Source organism: Heterodontus francisci, chromosome 14 (genome assembly GCF_036365525.1).
Source record: "Heterodontus francisci isolate sHetFra1 chromosome 14, sHetFra1.hap1, whole genome shotgun sequence".
Lineage (NCBI taxonomy): Eukaryota > Metazoa > Chordata > Chondrichthyes > Heterodontiformes > Heterodontidae > Heterodontus > Heterodontus francisci.
In genome coordinates this window covers 110043119-110062483 of record NC_090384.1, presented here as the reverse complement: position 1 = coordinate 110062483, position 19365 = coordinate 110043119, and the positions used below count along the sequence as shown (strand labels likewise).

Below are 19365 nucleotides of genomic sequence, written 5' to 3'. Positions count from 1 at the left end.
TTCTGCGAATGGTGAAGGGCAGTGATGCCAACACTGATCCTTGTGGGGCACAACTTCTCTTCCTCGCCTTTTACAAATCTGTGTTGGCTGTCATTAATTAAGGATTAATTTTGTCCTTTATCACAGCCTCTAGGACCCTGTAGAAGGAAATGATGGTAGCGAGTGGAACAAAAAGGAGTCACCTCATCCACTTCTCTTTTGTTCAAGTCAAAAGTGATGTTGAAGAGGATTTTCAGGATCTCCATTGCGCAGTCAGTTTGTTCACGGGCCAGTGGGTGTTGATCAGTGGCCACCTCATACACGTCTGACCACCTGACAGTGAGCGTGCTCTCCAGGGCGTCTGTCAGCAGACTCACTCCACGCAGCTCATGACCCAGCTGCCTGCGGATGTCCAGCCTCAGCGCTGTGAGGAGGAAGAGCAGACGACAGTCAAAGAATTTGATCTCGTGCGTCAGGTTCCTCCTGTTGTAAAATTTGAGGCGCTCGGTGAGCCCGAGAACCATGCAGCTTTCCGCGCCGATCGCCTGCGCTGTGGGGCTGTTGAACACCACGTTACAGAGGCATTTCAGAGCCTCCACTATCACGTCAGCATCAGGCATCCCATCCATGCGTTCCTCACAATAGTCAATTCCGGCGTGTTTGGCGAGGGCCAGCATGGCTCCCCTGCTAGTGAGTGGCCTCAGGTTGTTCTTGTCCCGGGACAGAATGCGCACTGTTCCCAAACAGGCCACCTGGCACGCTGGTTGCAAATCCCGCTCCAGAAACTTAATCACCAACTTGCCGAGTTTCTGCGAAGAAAATTGAACAGAAAAAATAATCAGGCAAGGAAATGGTTCACACTGAAGATATCCCTCTCTTTCTGCCTTTGTGCCCTGTTATATTCACTGTGGCTATCGCAAGGGAGCCTGTAATGAAAGGAGTGTCTGTAATAGGGGGCAATTAACGGCACCTTTCATTATTTGTAAATACTGTCTAGATTAAAATTTTGCAAGGGTCTGTCACAATTCAAAGAATCACAGAACTTACATCACAGAAAGAGGCCAGTCGGCCAATCACACCTGCCCTGCTGCTAACTCCCAATTCCCTTTTCCTCGATCCATTTACATATTTCCCTTTCCAATTCTTATCCAATTCCCATTTAAGTCTGTGCCTCAGTATCCACTTGCGATAAATCATTCCCTGTTATAGAACATAGAACATTACAGCGCAGTACAGGCCCTTCGGCCCTCGATGTTGCGCCGACCTGTGAAACCATCTGACCTACACTATTCCATTTTCATCCATATGTCTATCCAATGACCACTTAAATGCCCTGAAAGTTGGTGAGTCTACTACTGTTCCAGGCAGGGCGTTCCACGCCCCTACTACTCTCTGAGTAAAGAAACTACCTCTGACATCTGTCCTATATCTATCACCCCTCAACTTAAAGCTATGTCCCCTCATGTTTGCCATCACCATCCGAGGAAAAAGACTCTCACTATCCACCCTATCTAACCCTCTGATTATCTTATATGTCTCTATTAAGTCACCTCTCCTCCTCCTTCTCTCCAATGAAAACAACCTCAAGTCCCTCAGCCTTTCCTCGAAAGACCTTCCCTCCATACCAGGCAACATCCTAGTAAATCTCCTCTGCACCCTTTCCAAAGCTTCCACATCCTTCCTATAATGCGGTGACCAGAACTGCACGCAATACTCCAGGTGCGGCCGCACCAGAGTTTTGTACAGCTGCAGCATGACCTCGTGGCTCCGAAACTCGATCCCCCTACTAATAAAAGCTAACACACCATATGCCTTCTTAACAGCCCTATTAACCTGGGTGGCAACTTTCAGGGATTTATGTACCTGGACACCAAGATCTCTCTGCACATCGACACTACCAAGAATCTTCCCATTAGCCCAGTACTCTGCATTCCTGTTACTCCTTCCAAAGTGAATCACCTCACACTTTTCCGCATTAAACTCCATTTGCCATCTCTCAGCCCAGCTCTGCAGCCTATCTATGTCCCTCTGTAACCTACAACATCCTTCGGCACTATCCACAACTCCACCGACCTTCGTGTCATCCGCAAATTTACTAACCCACCCTTCTACACCCTCATCCAGGTCATTTATAAAAATGACAAACAGCAGTGGCCCCAAAACAGATCCTTGCGGTACACCACTAGTAACTAAACTCCAGGATGAACATTTGCCATCAACCACCACCCTCTGTCTTCTTTCAGCTAGCCAATTTCTGATCCAAAGCACTAAATCACCTTCAATCCCATACTTTCGTATTTTCTGCAATAGCCTACCGTGGGGAACCTTATCAAACGCCTTACTGAAATCCATATACACCACATCCACTGCTTTACCCTCATCCACCTGTTTGGTCACCTTCTCAAAAAACTCAATAAGGTTTGTGAGGCACGACCTACCCTTCACAAAACCGTGCTGACTATCGCTAATGAACTTATTCTTTTCACGATGATTATAAATCCTATCTCTTATAACCTTTTCCAACATTTTACCCACAACCGAAGTAAGGCTCACAGGTCTATAATTACCAGGGCTGTCTCTACTCCCCTTCTTGAACATTTGCTATCCTCCAGTCTTCCGGCACTATTCCTGTCGACAATGACGACATAAAGATCAAGGACAAAGGCTCTGCAATCTCCTCCCTGACTTCCCAGAGAATCCTAGGATAAATCCCATCTGGCCCAGGGGACTTATCTATTTTCACACTTTCCAAAATTGCTAACACCTCCTCCTTGTGAACCTTAATCCCATCTAGCCTCGTAGTCTGTATCTCAGTATTCTCCTCGACAACATGTTCTAATAACCCTGAGTGTAAAAACATTTAAACTAAATCTCTTCATTCTTAGAATCATAGAATCTTACAGCACAGAAGGCCATTCATCCCATCGTACCCATGCCAGCTCCCTGAAAGAGCTATCCAATTAGCCCCACTTTTCTGCTCTTTCCCCAAATCCCTTTAAATTTCTCCTTTAATTATTCATCCAATTCATTTTCTGTTCATTTAAAGGATGTGGGAATCCCTATCCAGGCCAGCATTTATTGCCCATCCCTAATTGCCCTTGAGAAGGCGGTGGTGAGCTGCCTTCTTGAACCGCTGCAGTCCATGTGGGGTAGGTACACCCACAGTGCTGTTAGGAAGGGAGTTCCAGGATTTTGACCCAGTGACAGTGAAGGAACGGCGATATAGTTCCAAGTCAGGATGGTGTGTGACTTGGAGGGGAACTTGCAGGTGGTGGTGTTCCCATGTATCTGCTGCCCTTGTCCTTCTAGGAGTAAAGGTTGTGGGTTTGGAAGGCGCTGTCGAACAAAAGTTACTGTAGAAAACCTAAGCTACTCCGGGTCTACACTGAGGCTGTATGTTTGTTCCTGTTCCTTTGGTTCCAGTGCCTGATGAACACCAAAGGTTAATTTAACCAGAATCCTATTGGCAAAGCTTTGAGCTGTACTTCTCTCAGTGAGAACAGTAGTTCAGTGAGGGTTGTTGTGCAAATGTAGAAAGATGTTGTCAGATTAACGTGCCAATTATTACAGCTGTACCTGGCAGTCCCTCTTCCAAACAGGTTCTATTGAGCCCATGTGTCACAGTACCTAACATCAGACAAACAGGTTATAAATAAGTAGGTACCCAGAAGAGCAGCTAACATTCAGAAATACATTCACGAGAAACAACTCCATCTCTCCATGGGCCTGTCAGCAGATGTAAACAAAATCTGTTGCTGTTCTAAGGGCAGACGCGCAGTGGAGCAAGATCCCAAATTCCTGTTCACAAAGCTGCACAATTCTCCCAACCTGTTCCATTCTCTAGCTCAATACTGAGACTGTGCCAAACGTACCTCAGAATGCTCATTAATTCCCACAATAACGATGAGTGACATGATTAAAATGATCATGGGGTTTGGTGCGGGAATCTTAAAGGTGGGATGGGATTTTAAAATTAGAGGAAGGGGTAGCTCAGAGGTAGAATCAAAAAGCATTTCTTCACACAAAGGATAGTGGGAATCAGGAACCTTCTCCCCAGAAAGCTGGGAACACTGCGGGTCAGGTGAAGCTTTCCAGATCAGTAGATTTTTTTTATTGGGCAAGCTGTTCAAAGGATATGCAGCAAAGGAAACAGATCAGTCATGATCCAATTGAATGGTGTAACAGGCTCGAGGGGCTGAATGGCCTCTTCCTGTTCCTGTGTAACAGGCTCGAGGGGCTGAATGGCCTCCTCCTGTTCCTGTGTAACAGGCTCGAGGGGCTGAATGGCCTCCTCCTGTTCCTCTGTAACAGGGTAGAGGGGCTGAATGGCCTCCTCCTGTTCCTCTGTAACAGGGTAGAGGGGCGGAATGGCCTCCTCCTGTTCCTCTGTAACAGGGTAGAGGGGCTGAATGGCCTCCTCCTGTTCCTGTGTAACAGGCTCGAGGGGCTGAACGGCCTCCTCCTGTTCCTGTGTAACAGGCTCGAGGGCTGAATGGCCTCCTCCTGTTCCTCTGTAGCAGGGTAGAGGGGCTGAATGGCCTCCTCCTGTTCCTGTGTAAGGCTCGAGGGGCTGAATGGCCTCCTCCTGTTCCTGTGTAAAAGATCCACTGTACAAGGACACCCAGATCCCTTCTGTGCTGCAGCATTCTGCAGTCTTCACGTAAATAATATTCTGATTTTCTATTCTTCCTGCCAAAGTGGACAACCTCACATTTTCCCACATTATACTTCATCTGCCAAATTTTTCCCCACTCACTTAACCTATGAATATCCCTTTGCAGACACTTTGTGTCCTCCTCACAACTTGCTTTCCCACCTATCTTTGTATCATCAGCAAATTTGGCTACAATACACTGAAGGTAAGCATGCAGGTGCAGCAGGCAGTAAAAAAGGCAAATGGTATGTTGGCCTTCATAGCGAGAGGATTCGAGTACAGGAGCAGAGATGTCTTGTTGCAATTATACAGGGCCTTGGTGAGGCCACACCTGGAATATTGTGGGCAGTTTTGGTCTCCTTATCTGAGGAAGGATGTTCTTGCGATGGAGGGAGAGCAGTGAAGGTTCACCAGACTGATTCCTGGCATGGCAGGACTGACGTATGAAGAGAGATTGGGTCGATAAGGCTTGTATTTGCTAGAGTTTAGAAGAATGAGAGGGGATATTATAGAAACCTACAAAATTCTAACAGGACTGGACAGACTAGATGCAGGAAGGATGTTCCCGATGGTGGGGGAGTCCGGGACCAGGGGTCACAGTCTAAGGATAAGGGGTAAACCATTTAGGACTGAGATGAGGAGGGATTTCTTCACCCAGAGAGTGGTGAACCTGTGGAATTCTCTACCATGGAAAGCAGTTGAGGCCAAATCATTAAATATATTCAAGAAAGAGTTAGATATAGTTCTTAGGGCTAAAGGGATCAAGGGATACGGGGAGAAAGCAGGAACAGATTACTGAGTTTGGATGATCAGCCATGATCATATTGAATGGTGGAGCAGGCTCGAAGGGCCGAATGGCCTACTCCTGCTCCTATATTTTTATGTTTCTATGTTTCTTCCAATCCCTTCATCCAAGTCATTAATATAGATTGTAAATATTTGAGGCACCAGCACTTATTCCTGTGGCGCTCCACTAGTTACAGTTTGCTAACCTGAAAACATCTCATTTATCCCCATTCTCTGTTTCCTGTTGATAGCCAATCCTCTATCCATGTGAATATATCACACCCAACACCATGAGCTCTATCATGTGTAGTAACCTTTCATGTGGCACTTTATCAAATGCCTTTTGGAAATCCAAATACACTACATGTACTGTTTCCCCTCTATTTACCTGCCTGGTTATATCCTCAAAAAACTCTAATAAAGTTGTCAAGCACGATTTCCCTTTCACAAAACCATGATGACTCTGCCTGATTGCATTATGATTTTCGAAATGTCTTGCTATTACCTCCTTAATAATAGATTCTAGTATTTTCCCAATGACAGATGTTAGGCTAACTGGCCTATAGTTTCCTGCTTTCTGTCTCACTGCTTTCTTGAATAGAGGTGTTACCTTTGCAGTTTTCCAATTCGCTGGGACCTTTCCAGAATCTGGAGAATTTTGGAAGATTATGACCAATGCATCCACTATCTTTGCAGCCACTTCTTTTAAGACCCTAGGATGCAGGCCATCAGGTCCAGGGGACTCGTCAGCCTTTAGTCCCATTAGTATTCCCATTACTTTTTCTCTAGTGAAAGTGATTGTTTCAAGTTCCTCCCTCTCTTTTGCATCGTGATTTGCTGCTGTTCTTGGGATGCTTATTGTGTCTTCGGCTGTGAAGACAAATACAAAATACCAGCCTTGGTCACCTTGTAACCACGTCCCTGTAATGGCTATCATATCATACCCATTATTTCTAATGGTTCCATAAATTCATCCACCTTGTTACGAATGCTGCGTGCATTCAGATAAAGAGCCTTTGATTCTGTATTTTTACCATTTTTTGCTAGATTCTGGAAAGGTTCCATCAGACTGGAAAATAGCAAATATAACCCCTCTATTCAAGAAGGAGGGGTGGCAGAAAATGGAAACATTAGGCCAGTTAGCTTGACATCTGTCATGGGGAAGGTGTTAGAATCGATCATCAAGGAGGCTATAGCTGGGCACTTAGAAAAGCTCAAGGTAATGGGGAATAGTCAGCATGGCTTTATGAAAGAGAGATCGTGTTTAACCAATTTACAGGAGTTCTTTGAAGGAGTAACATGTGCTGTGGATAAAGGGGAGCCCGTTAATGTACTGTACTTGGATTTCCAGAAGGCATTTGACAAGGTGCCACACAAAAGGTTATTGCGTAAAGTAAGAGCTCATGGTGTAGTGAGTAACATATTAGCATGGATAGAAGATTGGCTGGCTGGCAGAAAACAGAGAGTATACATAAATGGGTCCTTTTCTGATTGGCAGGATGTGACGAGTGGAGTCCCGCAGGGGTCTATGCTGGGGCCTCAACTTTTTACAATTTATGTCAATGACTTAGATGAGGTGAGCGAAGGCATGGTAGCTAAATTTGCAGATGACACAAAGATAGGTGGGAAAGTATGTTGTGAAGAGGACATAAGGAGGTTGTAGACCAATATAGATAGGTTGAGAGAGTGGGCAAAAATTTAGCAGGTGGAGTATAATGTGAGAAAATGTAAAGTTGTTCACTATGGCAGGAAGAATAAAAAAGCAGAGTATTACTTAAACAGAGAACGACTGCAGAACTCAGAGGTACAGAGGGATCTAGGTGTTCTAGTGCAGGAGTCACAAAAAGTTAGTTTGCAATTACAGCAAGTAATAAAGAAGGCTAATGGAATGCTATCCTTTATTACGAGAGGAATTGAAAATAAAAGTAAGGATGTTATGAAGTCATAGAAAGTTTAAGGCACAGAAAGAGGCCACTTGGCCCATCATGTCTGTGCCGGCTGAAAAATGATCCACCTATTCTCATCCCACCTTCCAGCATTTGGTCCGTTGCCCTGCAGGTTACGGTAATTGAGGTTCATATCCAAACTCCTTCTGAATGAGTTGAGGGTCTCTGCCTCAACTACCCTTTCAGGCAGTGAGTTCCAGACCCCCACCACCCTCTGGGTGAAAACATTTTTCCTCATCTCCCCTCTAATGTTTCTACCAATCACTTTAAATCTATGTCCCCTCGTCACTGACCTCTCTGCTAAGGTGAATAGATCCTTCACCTCCACTCTATCCAGGCCCCTCACAATTTTGTACATTTCAATCAGATCTCCCTCAGCCTTCTCTGTTCCAAGGAGAACAACCCCAGCCTATCCAATCTTTCCTCACAGCTGCATTTTTCCAGTTCTGGCAACATCCTCGTAACTTTCCTCTGTACCCTCTCTGGTGCAGTGAGATCCTTTCTGTAATGAGGTGACCAGAATTGCACACAGTATTGAAGTTGTAGCCTACCCAATGATTAATCCAGTTCCAGCATAACCTCCCTGCTCTGTACTCTCTTTCTTTTGGGCCTCCTTATCTCGAGAGACAATGGATACGCGCCTGGAGGTGGTCAGTGGTTTGTGAAGCAGCGCCTGGAGTGGCTATAAAGGCCAATTCTGGAGTGACAGGCTCTTCCACAGGTGCTGCAGAGAAATTTGTTTGTTGGGGCTGTTGCACAGTTGGCTCTCCCCTTGCGCCTCTGTCTTTTTTCCTGCCAACTACTAAGTCTCTTCGACTCGCCACAATTTAGCCCTGTCTTTATGGCTGCCCGCCAGCTCTGGCGAATGCTGGCAACTGACTCCCACGACTTGTGATCAATGTCACACGATTTCATGTCGCGTTTGCAGACGTCTTTATAACGGAGACATGGACGGCCGGTGGGTCTGATACCAGTGGCGAGCTCGCTGTACAATGTGTCTTTGGGGATCCTGCCATCTTCCATGCGGCTCACATGGCCAAGCCATCTCAAGCGCCGCTGACTCAGTAGTGTGTATAAGCTGCGGATGTTGGCCACTTCAAGGACTTCTGTGTTGGAGATATAGTCCTGCCACCTGATGCCAAGTATTCTCCGAAGGCAGCGAAGATGGAATGAATTGAGACGTCGCTCTTGGCTGGCATACGTTGTCCAGGCCTCGCTGCCGTAGAGCAAGGTACTGAGGACACAGGCCTGATACACTCGGACTTTTGTGTTCCGTGTCAGTGCGCCATTTTCCCACACTCTACTCTATACTGTACTCTATACCTCAGCTAATAAAGGAAAGGATTCCATATGCCTTCTTAACACCTTATTGACCTGTCCTGCTACCTTCAGGGATCTGTGGACATTCACTCCAAGGTCATTCACTTGCTCCACACTTCTCAGTATTTTCCCATTAATCGTGTATTCCTTTGCCTTGTTTGACCTCCCCAAATGCATCACCTCACACTTCTCCAAGTTGAATTCCATTTGCCACTTCTCTGCCCTTCTGACCAGACCGTCAATATCTTCCTGCAGCCTACAGCTATCCTCCTCGCTATCTACCACACAGCCAGTCTTTGTGTCGTCTGCAAATGTCCTGATCATGCCCCCTACATTTATGTCCAAATCATTAATATATACCACAAAAAGCAGAGGACTCAGTACTGAGCCTTGCAGAATGCCACTGGAAACAGCCCTCCAGTCGCTAAAACCCTTTGTTTCCTGCCACTGAACCAATTTTGTATCCACCTTCCATGAAAAAGTCTCTGCCTTCCCCAATCATTTGTGCTGTTAGTTTGATTAATTTTATTTAAAGGATGATTTGGCTCAGTGAAATTATTTTGGAGAACAAGGCTGTTCCAGCACAGCGATAACACTGGCATCTACCCGGCAATGTGGAAAATGAGGAATTTTGCATCCCTCTCTGTAACCAAGTGAAAGCAAAATGCTGATGTCGAGGATGATGGCCCTTTAAATGGCAAGTGCTGATATAACTGCGGATGGAAGGTGTGCGGATTCCTCACTGACAGTGTGAGGGAGCTCACAGAATTGTTATAGCGATAAGGAGGCCACTCGGCCCATCGTGTCTACAGCAGCTCTCCTAATGAACAATTCACTCAGTTCCATTGCCCCGCCTTCTCCCTGTAACCCTGCACATTCTTCCTTTTCGTATAACTGTCTAATTCCCTTTTGAATGCTTCAATTGAACCTGCCTCCACCACGTTCTCAGGCAGTGCATGCCAGACCTTAACCACTCGCTGTGTGAAAAGTTTTTTCTCATCTAGTTTTTGATTCTTTTGCCAATTACTTTAAATCTGTGCCCTCTCGTTCTCGATCCTTTCATGAGTGGGAACAGTTTCTCTCTATCTACTCTGTCCAGACCCCTCATGATTTTGAATACCTCTATCAAATCACCTCTCAGCCTTCTCTTCTCAAAGGAAAACAGCCCTAACTTCTCCAATCTATCTTCAAAACTGAAATTCCTCATCCCTGGAACCATTCTCGTGAATCTCTTCTATACTCTCTCCAATGCCTTCACGTCTTTCCTAAAGTGTGGCGCCCAGAACTGGACACAATACTCCAGCTGAGGCCGAACTAGTGTCTTATACAAGTTCAACATAACTGCCTTGCTCTTGTACTCTATGACCCTATTAATATAGCCCAGGACACTGTATGCTTTATTAACCACTCTCTCAACCTGTCCTGCCACCTTCAATGACTTATACACATATACACCCAGGTCCCTCTGCTCCTGCACCCCCTTTAGAATCGTTCCCTTTATTCTATATTGTCTCTCCATGTTCTTCATATAAAAATGTATCACTTCACATTTTTCTGCCTTGAACTTCATCTGTCACCTGTCTGCCCATTCCACCAACTTGTCTGTGTCCTTTTGAAGTTCTACACTATCCTCCTCACAGTTCACAATGCTTCCAAGTTTTGTATCATCCACAAACTTTGAAATTGTGCCCTGTACACCAAGGTCTAGGACATTAATATAGATCAGGAAGAGCAAGGGTCCCAACACTGACCCTGGGGAACTCCACTACAAACCTTCCTCCAGCCCAAAAAACATCCATTAACCATCACTCTCTGTTTCCTGTCAATCAGCCAATTTCGTATCCATGTTGCTCCCCTCCCTTTTATTCCATGAGCTATAACTTTGCTCCCACATCTGTTGTGTGGCACTGTATCAAACGCCTTTTAGAAGCTGAATTAACATGCTCAGTTAAACTGACAACTGACAAACCTCCTCCAGCCAGTGCTGCTCTCTCTGACACACGCTCGCCCCGTGTGATGTGCTCACCCCTCCTTCAAACCAGTTTTCCTGATATCTCACCAATACCCCAACAATTAACAGAACAAAACATCTTCAAATTAATCTCACTCTTCCCTGAAAGGGACAAAAACTCTTTCAAAGACCAGTGTGAAAATCCGACTGTTTAAGAAGGGACAGAAGTTAGATTTAGTGTGTCTCTGCTGATGGGGAAATGTAGGACATTTAATGTGCAAATGACTAGATTTTAAACCTTGCCTTGTTGCTGTTACTTCTATGGAGAGTAAACTCGCCTAACCAGAGTTCCACAATAAAGGATATTGAAATATTAATGAAGCACCTGTAGTGAAACTTGAGGGAAGAAACTGTTTTTGTTTATCTGTAATTTGCTTTGAGATCCTGTGGATTAAGAACTTCGATAAAAGCTGTTACCATTTTCTAAACAACTCCATGTGGGCCTTGCAATTACTCAGCATTTTTTTTCTAAACTGTTAGATGAATTTTCCACCCGTCACGCCCACCCTTTGTCCCTCTGTCCCTAGCCCCCACTGTCCCTCCATTCCTCTGCCCCCCATTCTCCCTTTGCCCCCCGCTCTCCCTCGGCCTCCCTAGCAATCATCTAACCCCCCCACAACCCTCTAAACCCCCCTTTGTCCCTCTGCCCCCCAGCACCCCCTAAGCCCCCCTCTATCCCTCTGCCCCCCAGTGCCCTTCTGCACCCCGTCCCTCTAACCCTGTCATCACTCCTCTCTGCACCTTACCTGTCTTAACTCTCTCTCTTCCACATCAAACAGGAATCGTTGAGAATTCTGAGAAAGACGAGAAATCGAAATTACAACAGAGCCAAAACAATTCACTGTGATTATCAGTTATTAACATTTATCAATATTTTGTGAACAGAATTGAATGGAGAGGTTACAATGATGAGAAGATTACTGTTCCATTTGGGGATGTTGCATTGTCCTCATCTCAATCCTGAATGTCCGCCCCTTCTCCGGAGACTGTGCCCCAGTGTTCTAGAGTCGCTAGCAATGGGAAAACAACCTCTCAGTATGTAGAATAAAAGCAAAATACTGCAGATGCTGGAAATCTGAAATAGAAACAAGAAATGCTGGAAATACTCAGCAGGTCTGGCAGCATCTGTGGAGAGAGAAGATTTAATGTTTCAGGTCAGTGACGCTTCATCAGAACTGGCAAATATTAGAAATGTAAAAGGTTTTAAGCAAGTAAAGCGGGGTGGGTGGGGGGGGGGGGGGGGGGGGGGAGGGGGTGCAACAGATAACAGAGAAGGTGTTGATAGGACAGAGGGTCACAGAGAATAACTGACCAGAAGGTCATGGAGCAAAGGGAAACGGTACGTTAATGGTGTGCTGAAAGACAAAGCGTTAGTACAGAGAGGGTGTAAATAAACTATAAAGCACAAAGTACTCCAAGCACAAACATGAAAAAAAGTGGGTAGGCACAGAAGAAACAAACCAAACAAATTTTAAAAATAAAATAAAATAACCAAATAAAAAAGAAAAAAAAGAAAAAATAACTAAAAGTAAAAAGGTCATGCTCTGAAATGATTGAACTCAATGTTCAGTCCGGCAGGCTGTAGGATGCCTAATCAGTAAATGAGATGCTGTTCCTCGAGCTTGCATTGATGTTCACTGGAACACTGCAGTAATCCCAGGACACAGATGTGACCATGAGAGCAGGGGGGAGTGTTGAAATGGCAAGCAACCGGAAGCTCGGGGTCATGCTTTCGGACTGAGCGGAGGTGTTGCGCAAAGCGGTCACCCAGTCTGCGTATGGTCTCCCCAATGTAGAGGAGACCACACTGTGAGCAGCGAATACAGTACACTACATTGAAAGAAGTACAAGTAAATCGCTGCTTCACCTGAAAAGAGTGTTTGGGGCCTGGGATAGTGAGGAGAGAGGAGGTAAATGGGCAGGTATTACACCTCCTGCGATTGCAGGGGAAGGTGCCATGAGAAGAGGACGAGGTGGTGGGGGTAATGGAGGAGTGGACCAGGGTGTCGCGAAGGGAACGATCCCTTCGGAATGCTGACAGGGGAAGGGAGGGGAAGATGCGTTTGGTGGTGGCATCACACTGGAGGTGGCGGAAATGGCGGAGGATGATCCTTTAGATCTGGAGGCTGGTGGTGTGGACTCTGCTTCTCTCTCCACAGATGCTGCCAGACCTGCTGAGTATTTCCAGCATTTCTTGTTTTTTTTTCTCTCAGTATCTACTCTGTCAAGCTTCTTCATAATCTCGTATGCTTCAATGAGATCTCCTCTCATTCTTCTAAACGCCAGGAATTATAGGCTCGTTCTGCTCAATCTCTCCTCATAGGATATCCCGCTTGTCCCAGAGAGAGAGAGAGAGAAGAGAAAGAGATCATGATCACTCCTGACAGATGGACATCTATCTGGAATATGCTGCCTCGCTACGTCAAGTGTGCGGACAGATATTGAGTACCAATGCAAGCAAAAAACACCAAGTATGTCACTAAATTAGTGTTCAACACAGTGATGAGAAAGTAAATCAATAAATTAGTTCCCTCATTTAAAGCATCTTCACAAAAATGTACATTTGTTGTTTTGAAATAAATTTTTAATGCCTTTATCTTTCCAAAATATTTTCATTGGCCCCCTAGGTAGGAGAAAAATTGTTATGTCGCTGCACACCCACACGGAAATGTTGGACACCCCTGACCTAGAAGGTTAAGAGCAGCAGACGCATGGGAACACTACCACCTGCAAGTTCGCCTCCAAGCCACACACCATCCTGACTTGGAACTATATCGCTGTTCCTTCACTGTCGCTGGATCAAAATCCTGGAACTCCCTTCCGAACAGCACTGTGGGTGTACCTACCCCACATGGAGTGCAGTGATTCAAGAAGGCAGCTCACCACCACCTTCTCAAGGGTTTGCCAGCGATGCGCACATCCCAAGAATGGAATGTCTGAAATTCACATTGGAACAAAAATCTGACGTGTTTCAGATGAGCCACACATGTTCTCGGATTCAGTGGATGAGGTGACGAACAGTTACCTGTTCCACCTCCCTGAGCCAGTCTGGCAGTGAGGAATTCACTTTGCGATATCAAATCAGACAGATTCATTCTGGATCCTGACAAGTTGATGTTACACTAAAAAATATTGAGATGATTCTTACTGGATTTCACGCCAGGTTAAACTGTTAGCTGCTTCCCAGCTGACAGAAACAGGAACAGGACAATACAGCCATGGAGTATGTCAAATACACATGGATGCAATAACAATATATTACTTGGCTTGCGGAATATGATGAGAGAGTGACAATTAAAGCAGGTATTTCTAACATGTACCAACAGTCGGGTCACAAATAAACTACCTCTGAAAATAAAAAACTGTGCTCATGAAATTGGAAAAGTTCCAAGTTTGCAGTTGTGTCCTTGTATATTCCAACATTGTGCAGCAATTTGTAACAGAGTGAAATGTGGCCCGACACACATTGTGGACCAGGGGAGGGTGGGGGGAGGGGGGGGTAGTGTGGGGGGGGGTAGTGTGGGGGGAGGGGGGTAGTGTGGGCCGGGGGGGGGGGGGCCTCTACAACCCCCACAATCTCCCCAAACCCTTCTACACCCCCCCAATCTCCCCAAACCCTTCTACACGCCCCCCCAATCTCCCCAAACCCTTCTACACACACCCCCCAATCTCCCCAAACCCTTCTACACACCCCCCCCCAATCTCCCCAAACCCTTCGACACCCCCCCCCCCCAATCTCCCCAAACCCTTCTACACCCCCCCCACTCTCCCCAAACCCTTCTACACCTCCCCACTCACCCCAAACCCTTCTACACCCCCCCCAATCTCCCCAAACCCTTCTACGCCCCCCCAATCTCCTCAAATCCTTCTACGCCCCACCAATCTCCTCAAACCCTTCTACGCCCCCCCCAATCTCCCCAAACCCTTCTACACCCCCCCCACAATCTCCCCAAACCCTTCTACATCCCCCCAGTCTCCTCAAACCCTTCTACACCCCCCCAATCTCCCCAAACCCTTCTACACCCCCCCAGTCTCCCCAAACCCTTCTACACGCCCCCAATCTCCCCAAACCCTTCGACACGCACCCCCCAATCTCCTCAAACCATTCTACACCCCCCCAATCTCCCCAAACCCTTCTACATCCCCGCAATCTCCTCAAACCCTTCTACACCCCCCCAATCTCCTCAAACCCTTCTACACCCCCCCAATCTCCTCAAACCCTTCTACACCCCCCCAATCTCCTCAAACCCTTCTACACCCCCCCAATCTCCTCAAACCCTTCTACACCCCCCCAATCTCCCCAAACCTTCTATACCCCCCCCAATCTCCCCAAACCTTCTATACCCCCCCCAATCTCCCCAAACCCTTCTACACCCCCCCCAATCTCTCCGACCCCCCCTACACTCCCCAATCTCTCTGACCCCCCTCGATACCCCCCAATCTCTCCAACAACCTCTACAACCCCCAATCTCTCCAACCCCCTCGACAACCCGCAATCTCTCCAACCCCCTCGACAACCCGCAATCTCTCCAACCCCTCTATACCCCCCAACCTCTCCAACCCCTCTATACCCCCCAACCTCTCCAACCCCTCTATACCCCCCAACCTCTCCAACCCCTCTATACCCCCCAACCTCTCCAACCCCCCAACCTCTCTGATCCCCTCGATACCCCCCAATCTCTCTGATCCCCTCTACATCCCTCAATCTCTCCGACCCCCTCTACACCCCCCAATCTCTCCAACCCCCTCTACTTCCCCCAATTTCTCCGACCCCCCTCTATACCCCCCAATCTCTCCGATCCCCTCTACACCTGCCCCCAACTTCTCCGATCCCCTCTACACCTCCCCAATCTCTCCGACCCCCTCTACTCCCCCCCATCTCTCTGACCCCCTCTACACCTCCCTAATCTCTCTGACCCCCTCTGCTCCCTCCACATCTCTCCGACCCCCTCTACTCCCCCCCCATCTCTCCGACCCCCTCTACTCCCCCCCCCATCTCTCCGACCCCCTCTACTCCCCCCCCATCTCTCCGACCCCCTCTACTCCCCCCCCCCATCTCTCCGACCCCCTCTACTCCCCCCATCTCTCTGACCCCCTCTACTCCCCCCATCTCTCTGACCCCCTCTACTCCCCCCATCTCTCTGACCCCCTCTACTCCCCCCATCTCTCTGACCCCCTCTATACTCCCCAATCTCTCCACACTCCCCCTTCATCTCTACACTTCTCCCTGCCCCCCCCCCAGTAAATGGGAAGTGAAATGTATTTTTTATCTCACGCTGCAGTTGGCTTTGGGTTGAATTTGGTTTAAATTTGAGTTGGATTTAGTTTGGGTTTGGGTCCGGGTTGGGTTTGGGTTTGGGTTGGATTTGGGTTTGGGTTTGGGTTGGATTTGGTTTAAATTTGAGTTGGATTTAGTTTGGGTTTGGGTCCGGGTTGGATTTGGGTTTGGGTTTGGGTTGGATTTGGGTTTGGGTCCGGGTTGGATTTGGGTTTGGGTTTGGGTTGGATTTGGGTTTGGGTTGGGTTTGGGTTTGGGTTTGGGTTTGGGTTTGGGTTTGGGTTTGGGTTTGGGTTGGATTTGGGTTTGGGTTTGGGTTTGGGTTTGGGTTGGATTTGGGTTTGGGTTGGATTTGGGTTTGGGTTGGATTTGGGTTTGGGTTGGATTTGGGTTTGGGTTGGGGTTTGGGTTGGATTTGGGTTTGGGTTGGATTTGGGTTTGGGGTTGGGGTTGGGGTTGGGGTTGGGGTTGGATTTGGGTTTGGGTTGGGTTTGGGTTGGGTTTGGGTTTGGGTTTGGGTTGGGTTTGGGTTTGGGTTGGATTTGGGTTTGGGTTTGGGTTTGGGTTGGGGTTGGGGTTGGGGTTGGGGTTGGGGTTTGGGTTGGGTTTGGGTTTGGGTTTGGGTTGGGTTTGGGTTTGGGTTGGATTTGGATTTGGGTTTGGGTTGGGGTTGGGGTTTGGGTTGGGTTTGGGTTTGGGTTTGGGTTTGGGTTTGGGTTGGGTTTGGGTTTGGGTTTGGGTTTGGGTTGGGTTTGGGTTTGGGTTGGATTTGGGTTTGGGTTTGGGTTTGGGTTTGGGTTTGGGTTTGGGTGGAAGGTTAATGCAGGAATGTTGCCATTGACTGAAGTGCAGACACTGAATAACTGAGCAATAACTGAGCAATAACTGAGCAATAACTGAGCAGCAACTGGAAATTTGAAGGAAAACAAACCTGAGGTCACAGGAACAGCTCAAATTAATTTCATGTTTTAATCCCATAGGAACAATCTCCGCCCAAATATTCCACTCATCTTCACTTCAAATACAAGTCCGAAATCCCGAGTGTATTTTCAGCACAGTCACCCCAGCTGCAGATACCCTGAACTGATCAACAATTGCCCAGACTCACCCACACATTCCAGCTCCGAGATTCACACAACCCTGGCTGTAACCTGGGGAAGCTGGCACTGCAGGCAGCCAGGAGCCCAGACCCCAGGCTTTCTTATCTCAGGCCGCGATGCCCAGAGCGAAAGCCTGGCCACCCAACCTGAACACAACTAGACCCGACTACGTGTCGGGTTCGGGTCAGGTCTATATTTTGAGTTCAGCATTCGGACTCGGGTCAGGTCGGGCTGGACACAGCTGCTTCTGGGAAGTCATGGGATCAGGCTCACCCATGATTCCTCACAACTCCAGGAATAGCCTGCTGCCAGAACGGTTGCCTAGGGTCACAAGTATTACCATTTGGTCAAGGTAGAGCACAATAACATGTTTGATATAATTAAATTCATTGCGATATTGGTGTTGGGTCGGGTTCAGGTTGGCTGTGGTCAGGTCGGGCCTGGGTCGGGTTTTAATTTTATACCCGAGCAGGCCTTTACCCAGAGCCCTGGATATGTCCCCGGACAACCCCACCAACTTCTTCCCACCACCTCTCACGGAGCCCCGGCTATAACCCAAGAGAATCTGCCACTCTAGGCACACTAGAAACTAGATCCACCATCCCACCCGAGCCAGAATGTTAGAGCTGCTCTGCTCACCTCAGGCTCTGGCCCAAAAGCCAGCAATAGCAGAAAGGACAAGGACACTGCTCCACCCAGCCAGATAGGCCCATACAGTGGCTGTCCCGTCTATCAGAATAAAGAGACCCAGGAACCAGGTCCCACCCCAGGGTCAGATCCCCCCCACCCCCCCCACTGACTCCACAACCAGGTCCCACCCCAGGGTCAGACCCCACCCCCACCCCCCGACTCTGCTACCGGGTCCCACCCCAGGGTCAGACCCCACCCCCCGACTCTGCTACCGGGTCCCACCCCAGGGTCAGAACCCCCCCCCCCAACTCCGCTACCGGGTCCCACCCCAGGGTCAGACCCCCCCCCAACTCCGCTACCGGGTCTCACCCCAGGGTCAGACCCCCCCCGACTCCGCTTCTGGGTCCCACTACACCCTCCAAGCCCCGCCCCGCTACCGGTGGGACCCATACCCAAAGACCCAGCAATATTCAGGTGGGGGATGGGGACTGGATGTGGCTGAATGTTGGGAGGCGTGGCCCAGATGTACTGGGTGGGGCCTTGTTCGGGAGGCGGGGCTGGTGCCGAAGGGGCGGGGCCTGTTCTGAGAGGCGGGGCTGGTGCCGAAGGGGCGGGGCCTGCTCTGGGAGGCGGGGCTGGTGCCGAAGGGGCGGGGCCTGCTCTGGGAGGCGGGGCTGGCGCCGAAGCCTCGATATTGGATGGTTTGCTTTTAGTGTCGAAAGCGGCATCGCACGGAGGCCCGGGCCTCGGGTTAAAGGCTGTAAACCCTGCTGCTACTCCCCCCTCCTGCTCCAGGTCCAGGTCCAATATCGGTCCCGCGAGGCTCCGGGAGTTCCCCTGGACTGAAGCGCTCCCCCCATCGCCGGGGTAACGGGGCCTGGGCCCGACCCTGTCCCCGGGGCACAGTTGACTCTCACCTCTGTGTTGTGAAGCTGCAGCGCAGCGAGTACCAAGTCCTGATCCCCGCTCTCCAGCCGCTCGATAACCCGGCTCAGCTCCATCCCCGCCCGGCACGGACAAGAGCAGCGCAACCCAGCGCACAGCCGGCTGGGTCCCGCCCCAAACCCCGCCCACCGCCCGGGTCCCGCCCACCGCCCGGGTCCCGCCCACCGCCTCAAACCCCGCCCCCCGCCCCAGTCCCGCCTCAAACCCCGCCCCCCGCCCCAGTCCCGCCTCAAACCCCGCCCACCGCCCCAGTCCCGCCTCAAACCCCGCCCACCGCCCCAGTCCCGCCTCAAACCCCGCCCACCGCCCCAGTCCCGCCTCAAACCCCGCCCCCCGCCCCAGTCCCGCCTCAAACCCCGCCCCCCGCCCCAGTCCCGCCTCAAACCCCGCCCCCCGCCCCAGTCCCGCCTCAAACCCCGCCCACCGCCCCAGTCCCGCCTCAAACCCCGCCCACCGCCCCAGTCCCGCCTCAAACCCCGCCCACCGCCCCAGTCCCGCCTCAAACCCCGCCCACCGCCCCAGTCCCGCCTCAAACACCCGCCTACCGGCCGGTCCCCGCCCCAAACCCTGCCTGCCCAGCCTGGCCCCGCCCTGCCCTCAGAGGCCTAACCCCACCCAGGCCACGCCCACAGAGGAAGGCCGCGCCCACTCTCCACTGCGGTCCAATACAGAACGCACCCCTCCCCTGCCTTTCATGGCACCGCCCCCTTTCGATA

General features: G+C 49.3%; 1 protein-coding gene across 3 annotated transcripts in view; it reads right to left on the bottom strand.

Moving 5' to 3' along the window:
• Window positions 1-18748, bottom strand: part of LOC137377222 (synembryn-A-like) — an 84928-nt gene extending 66180 nt beyond the window's left edge. For all 3 annotated transcript variants that reach the window (XM_068046760.1, XM_068046761.1, XM_068046762.1), the window contains exons 1-3: window positions 18622-18748; window positions 11443-11490; window positions 183-788 (exon numbers count right to left, since the gene is read on the bottom strand). In XM_068046760.1, the coding sequence (XP_067902861.1) occupies window positions 183-788; window positions 11443-11490; window positions 18622-18705 (738 nt within the window). In that variant the 5' untranslated portion in view covers window positions 18706-18748. The remainder of the gene's footprint in view (window positions 1-182; window positions 789-11442; window positions 11491-18621) is intronic.
• Window positions 18749-19365: the final 617 nt, after the last annotated feature.